The sequence below is a fragment of the Diadema antillarum genome, unplaced genomic scaffold (genome assembly GCF_040938485.1).
Source record: "Diadema antillarum isolate AM-2024a unplaced genomic scaffold, OU_Dant_1.0 seq00000883_RagTag, whole genome shotgun sequence".
In the NCBI taxonomy this organism is placed as follows: Eukaryota; Metazoa; Echinodermata; class Echinoidea; order Diadematoida; family Diadematidae; genus Diadema; species Diadema antillarum.
In genome coordinates, this window is record NW_027271747.1 from 344768 (window position 1) to 351766 (window position 6999).

The following is a 6999-nucleotide window of genomic DNA, read 5'->3' on the forward strand; positions in this document are numbered from 1 at the left end:
TGTACATACAATGTAGGTTTCCTTGACAAATTAATCACTCCAAAATTCTCTTTTTCTCCCACAATGGGCAAAATAAAAAACCCACAAACAGTAACAATTCTACAACTGAGGATATGTGAACTCAACAGCTAATGATCTGCAGTGCTGCTAAAACAGTTTACGGCAAGTTATGATACAGTTTCTACATAAGGGTACACACTCGTCATAAACTTTTCAAAGCTGAAGAAAGAGTGGAATGTAATGCTCCAGCCAAAAATAAGTCAGTCTACAAATATAAAGTTACATTATTTCTTTTTTGTGTTGGTCTGATCTATCCCACAGCACAAACATTCACTGGTTGTTCCTTTCACTGGGTGTTAAGACAATCATTTGCTATCTTTCCAAAATGAACCCTAACATAAAAATGCATAAGAAAATCCTCTGATTCCTTGTGATATTATTGGAACAAAAACCCAAAATGCATTCACTTGTATAATGAACACAATTTAATGTTGTTTTTCATTTGTGTCTGGGGAACTCTCTGTGTTATATCATTTTGTGCTGTATGGAAGTCATGTTTTTGTTGTTGTTTTTTCCCTCCAGCAATATGTATTATAGAACAGGTAACAAAAATCCAACGATCTCATTGGTCGAGAGCCGTGTGTTACTTTTTACTGGCCACATGCTGCCTCGCAGAGGATAGCCACTGTAAACATGTTATCGCGCACTTGTAGCAAAGGTTCACGCACAAAACAAGCATTTGCGCTCTCAGTAAGAGACGCCTACGGGCTAGCAAACCATGCATCCAGTACTTTTGCCATGCATCAAATAATTACTGGATGCATGGTTTTCGTCTCTGGCAAGGCGAAATGAAATGCATCCAGTAAATTTGCCATCAGGTAACATGATCAAAAAACGGATTTCTGGCAAGAAAATTGTCCCCCATTCTATAAAACAGATGATGCATGTCTTTTCGTGCATCAGTGGGAATAGTGTGCATGCGGTAACTATGGAATGCTTAACCCTGGTTAAGCATTCCATAGTTACCTTATGCAAACAATTCCGCCTGATGCACTCAGACCTTTGCATCATTTGTATACTACGAAATTGACTGATTGACCCTGTATAACACAGGAGAGGGCTCAAGATCCACCTTCAGCACAAAAATGAAGAAAACACTTTTACTGAAGATAAAATAGTGACATTCATGAAGAACAAAGAATGGTGTGTAATGCAACAACCTGAAAACATGAATGGCTACTTTATAACATGATGCCATGTTTAATGTGTAATAGTATCACACACAAAACAACAACAAGGATTATGTCGCTGTATTAAAGGCAATTTGTCAATCACCTGCAACAATGATTTCTTCAATGTCACCATGACCTGACTAACCACCTTGAACCAATTAGCTCTATCTTGAGGGGACATCATTTTGTAAAGTTGGATTCCTTTTTTTTTTTCCAGTTTTTGAAAACATTTCACATTTATTAATTCCTAGTTACTTCACTACACATCAATTTCATTCTACATTCTTGTGATAAACATGATCACACACACATTACTTTACTGGCTGGCAGTCAGTTCTAACATTCATGTGAAAATTTCATCTCAACAACTTCTAATAATTCATTGACTATAGAGCACAATGTATTGAAAAAAATAAAATAAAAAGATGCTTCAGAAAGAAATAAATTAGACTAGTAGGTTTCACCCAGTAAGTACACATATCATCTAGCTCAGGATCAGTTTAGAGAAATGACAAAACAAATGTACAGTTTCTGGTGAAGTCTACAATGTTTCTTAACAAAGATACCAAGTAAATTTGGGAACATACATTCCTGATCTTTTTTTTTAGCAAAGATTTTACATCATTCTGTTCTGATGCCATTGTGATAGACCATATCCATGATAAATCTACGTATTCAGGCATTAAAGACTTTCACCTAAACCTTAAAATACTGTGCATAAGGATTCAAAAATTACAATCTCAAAAAAATATATAAATAAAAGATACAAAATAAACTAATCAAATACAAATTAATACAGAAAGCCTAGTTCCCTGGATAATATAGCATTCAATCAAACTGTAACATGTTCTCGCAGTACAACTATTTCCTCCCCTGCTTTGTGATATCGAAATCACAATCAAGGCTACATGACCCTGTGGGACTAAAAGTATGTAACACAAAAGGGGGAGAAGGAAATGACCTAGACAAAAGAAAGGAATATTGGAAATCTGCTGAAATATGACATGAAGAAAACAAGTACTTCCCTCTTCTCCCATAACAAACAAATACTACTGTCTTACCTTTCTCAATACATGACCTAAATGACTAAAAAGAACATTACATAACCTGAGACTTCAAGACCTACATTGTATATAGGAATTCTGATGTAACTACTCTTTCTTGAACTTCAACTACAAAAATATAAAATATTTTAAAAAAGATTTCTGTATCAATAAGTGGGTATTTCTACAAAATGAAATTCAGCACCCAGCACATAGATCTGAAAGCACACTGCCATGAATAAATGGTCTTTTAACCCGTTGAGGACGAGTCCCGAGTATACTCGGGCAGGGGTCTACGGGAAATGCGTGTTGTAGCAAAATCAGTCCGTCCTCAACGGGTTAAAACAAACTCAAGATTCCTCTAACAATTCCTGCAAAGCAGCAATGAGATCGTATAATCTCTCCTCCTCTGTTTCTTCCTTATTTCTATTACTTTCTTTTTTCTCTACATTGTTATACACTACATTCTTTGCCTGAAAATTGGCTCCAAAATCTCTCACATTTGTATTATCTTCCCCCTCCCTTTTTTCTGCAGAATTGTCAACATCATCCCATAGGTATCCTCCCCTCTGTCTACTAGAATCACGAGAATCTGATGACTTTTTAGCCATACCCAAATTTGCTGGATGGTAGAGATCTTCTCCCGACCTTTCAATATTTCTTTCACGGTCCTTCGAGAGACCATCAAAACCACCATAATTCCTGCCTCCCATCTCTTTATTTCCTCTCTCAAACTCTTCGAGTAAGTCCATCTCCTCATCCGCCTTTTTCTCAAACTCGAGCCCCTTGTCGGGATTCCACTGGCGCTCCCACTGCTCGTCTCTCTTCTGCTCCTCCTCATCCTCTTCCGTCATTCGTTCAAAAAGGTCATCCAGAGGAAGCTCTCTGCCGAGCATCTCCAGTGACCTCTCGTCCAGGGATGCCAGGTAGGTTGCGATGGGGTCGCCTTCCAGCAGCCGCTTGGCAAATCCTGTCAGGAAAGTGATTCCGTAACGGGTGTGCAGGTAGCCGTCGAATTTCGTGGTGTCGATAGCACCCGAGGCGGCGTTGATGTTATGCTTCAAGTTTGGTGGCATCGGGACGCCCTGAACGATGTCGTCCGGATGAAGGTTGATCTCCTCTGGCTCCTTCTGTTCATTGTTGTAGATCTTTTTAATAGTGTTCTGGTCACTCTTACCTGAGAAGAACAGAATATAAGAGAGCAAAACTTTGAAACCAACTAGGTACTATATCATTATTTATTTGGCAATTCAACATAATACAAACATAAAACATGTTATAAAGATTGAGGAGATTCTACGTGCATACAAAAACTACAAACTCTACGAAAAGGACAAGGAATGAAGATACTAGAAATAGTGGCAAAAGATTCAAATGTGTGACTCTTCAATACATATCTATATTCCTACATTTCAGCTCCATTCACCATCAATATCATCAGTGTAGATGTGACTGAACACATACAACCTTCCTAGTCTTTTTTACTCTTTCCTTTTTTTTCAGGAGAAGTCTGCACCCTATTTTTCTGTTTTACTTAAATTCTCTTCCTTTTAATTGTTCTATCTCCCTCTAAATCATGTCCATACATGTCTTTTTTTCTGCCTGTTTTATCACTAATGATTGTTACCAGGGCAACTTGTCTAGTTTCCATATCTTCTCATTTGTCCTCAGTATTCTGTTGGCATGATTTTATTTGAATTATCAAAAGTGAAGCTGAATAAACAGTGGATCCTCTCTTGAAATCTGACCTGCGTCGTCAGGGTAGATGGCTGGGGTGTCTTCGTCCGTTTTGTCCTCCTCTTTCACCTCCTCCTCCCCACTCCGTCGAGACTCCTGCACACCATAGATGGTCAGTCCCCATGACGTCAGCACAGCCACGCTTTCTTGGAAGCGTGGATCCAAGTCAAGAGTCTCATCTTCGGGAAGAGCAGCACCAGCGGGTGTTGGGTTGTAACTGTGGGTGGAGAATATCCTTCCAGAATTAGTTGACTTGTGTGACAGCACCTGTAACTGCTTAACAGGCAGTCTGTCATTCTCCTACAACTATTTAAACTTGCTCATAAACACAATACCCACACATGACGTGGACCTGCTTTTCTTTGAATCTTAAAGAACATTAAGTGAAGTTTTGTGCGTGAAAAAAAAAAAATTATTTCAGGATTCTACTAGAATAAGCTGTTTTATTTGGCTGGCAGAAAAAAAAATGTAAAAAAGTTTTGACCATTCATATATCTGAAAATAAAAATCATTCTTTTTCTTTGTCTTTGGTTGCTTGTAGGACTAGGCAAAAAGTAGTGCAAGACCAGTGATCAACTTTGTTGATCATTTAAGCGAGGCACTGGTCTAGACACCGAGATAAAGACCGCAATGCTGGACAGACAAACTTGGAGTGCCATTGTGGATCGAGAACACCACTTGAAATAAGCAAGTAAGCAATTGTAAGGAAAGGAGTAAAAAACAGCAATGTCAGTCTATACTTATCAATTTCATTTGCAATACTCTTATGATCTCTTGGTTATAGACCTAATCAATCATTATTTGATTTGCTCTGAATGGGAATCAACCCACAAGATACCTGGAGCGTTTTTAATTTTCATCTTCTCACAATGTACAAAAGAAGAAAAAACCTTGAACAAAAAGAATGATAACACAAAACAAAATGGCCCCAATTCACGAAGGTTGTTTAAACTTAGACCATGGTCCAAATTTACCCCATGGTCTAGAATAAACATGAAAGAGGCATACATTGGACATGAGTGTATCGATGCGTGTTTGCTACTGGACGTCTGTTGCTGTATGCAATCTGTCAATCGTATCTTAATGCGCAGAAGAAATTTGCATAAACCATGTCTTAAACCATGGTTTCAATTGTACCCCCTTCATGAATTCGGGCCAATATGTCTACCACCAATACATGGCAAAGGTGAAAAACAGACAACCAGCCCAGCATGCCACACCCTACCTGAATTGGAGGGTCCATTGCCCGTTGGGGTCCTCCCCCCAGTTATGGACGGACATAAAGGGCCACTCAACCACTCCCTCATCACTGCTGTCCAGCCGGCGAGGGGCTAGAAGCTCAGACGGGGTGCCAAACGGAGAGAAGAGGGTGAGACTAATGTCCCCCCGGCGGGGTGACCTGAAGCTGACGGTAGCAACGGTGTGCTCCATGCTATAGACGTTGGGGCAGGCTACATCTAGGGTGAAGTTATGGTGGGAACCCTGAGAGAGCGAACTGGAAAGAGGAGGGGGGGGGGGGGGGGAGGTGGGGGAAAGAGTGAGAACAAAATTGAAACTTTACAGAAGAAAGAAGTAAGATGCAATATTTGATAGAAGCTTGTTTGAAAGGGAAGAATACAAACATAAAAAAGTGAGATTCTCCAGCTTCTATCATTTCTTTATGAATTCACATCCCATAGAATTCCTAGCATGATGGAGACTTTTGTTCTTATTTATTAAGATTTCACACACATGGCACTGAAGTATCATGTGAGTTAGAAGCTGACAATTCCAGATCATCACTAGCATTAGACCGAACAACATGAGACCCTACCTCACAACACATTAAAAAAAAGAGTGGTTTGGACTTTTCATAAGGCCTGTGTATATGCACTTTAGCTTGTTTGGGGTTTGATTTTTTTTTTTTTTTTTTTGGGGGGGGGGGGGGGGGTGGTAATTAGCCTGTGTGAACGCAGTTAAGCGGTACATGTATCCCCTTCCCATGGTCAACTACAAAGACATGTGTCATCGAAAAATGAAAGTATCAATTGGGCGCGAGGTATGAATAGAGTCTACCCTGATGGGCTTAGAGACTCTTTTGTTATACACAAAACGAGACACCTGAATGGGGTCAGGGAACACTGAAATCTGCTGAGCTCAGTCTTGATAGCTATGTACATCTTCATACGAGTTGTACAGCAAAACAAGCACAAACTACATGGGATAAAAGGGTAAATAATACTGTGATATATGCAATTTTGCTACAGAAAGAGGACAAATGCTGATAGAAGAAACTCTAATCTTTCTATCAAGCCACTTTTCTGGGCAGTATAACACAAATAAACATGAATTTAGGCCACAAATGCAGGTGCTCTTGTCTACATTTAAGGAACCTGGTATACCAGGTTCCCATATGTAATGGGTTAAGTAACAGTAAGAAACTTAAAGGACAAGTTCACCTTCATAAACATAAAGATTGAGAGAATGCAACAATATTAGTAGAACACATCAGTGCAAGTTTGAGGAAAATTGGACAATCGATGCAAAAGTTACGAATTTTTAAAATTTTTGTGTCGGAACCGCTGGATGAGGAGACTACTACAGCTTGTGAGTCATATGCGTACAACAGTATAAAGAAAATGTAAAGAAAATTCTACATATTTTCACTTTTTTCGCATAATAAAAGAGCACTTGACTTGCCTCTTTCTAAAGGCAGGGGGAATAATACTACCCATAACATTTGTCGGTAACAAGTCGGACGAATGTGTACTTTTTTCAAAAGATGAAATTTTGTGAAATTCTCTTTATATTTTCCTTATATTGTTGTACGCATGTGACATCTAAGTTATTCACACACTGCAGTAGTCTTCTCATCCAGCGGTTACTGCACAAAAACTTCAAAAATGCATAACTTTTGAACGGATTGTCCGATTTTCCTCAAACTTTCAATGATGTGTTCTACTAATATTGCTACATTCTCTCAATCCTTATGTTTATGAAGGTGAACT

The 6999-nt window shown here is 38.9% G+C and overlaps 1 protein-coding gene across 1 annotated transcript; it reads right to left on the reverse strand.

Annotated features, from left to right (window-relative positions):
* Positions 1-2625: 2625 nt before the first annotated feature.
* LOC139740792 (uncharacterized) lies at positions 2626-5504 on the reverse strand. The gene is made up of 3 exons (XM_071651365.1): positions 5238-5504; positions 4024-4229; positions 2626-3452 (listed from the first exon to the last, which is right to left on the reverse strand). The coding sequence occupies exons 1-3, from the start codon at positions 5441-5443 to the stop codon at positions 2626-2628; spliced, it is 1239 nt and encodes a 412-aa protein (XP_071507466.1). The 5' UTR covers positions 5444-5504.
* Between the last annotated feature and the right edge of the window lie 1495 nt (positions 5505-6999).

What these genes read in the sequence shown, in the direction of transcription:
- LOC139740792 (XM_071651365.1), bottom strand. Translation starts at nt 5,443, where the DNA reads ATGGAGCACACCGTTGCTACCGTCAGCTTCAGGTCACCCCGCCGGGGG. An exon ending in CAATGGACCCTCCAATTCAG is followed by an intron (nt 4,230 to 5,237) that starts GTAGGGTGTGGC and finishes CTCCACCCACAG; the next exon opens with TTACAACCCAACACCCGCTG. An exon ending in CATCTACCCTGACGACGCAG is followed by an intron (nt 3,453 to 4,023) that starts GTCAGATTTCAA and finishes TGTTCTTCTCAG; the next exon opens with GTAAGAGTGACCAGAACACT.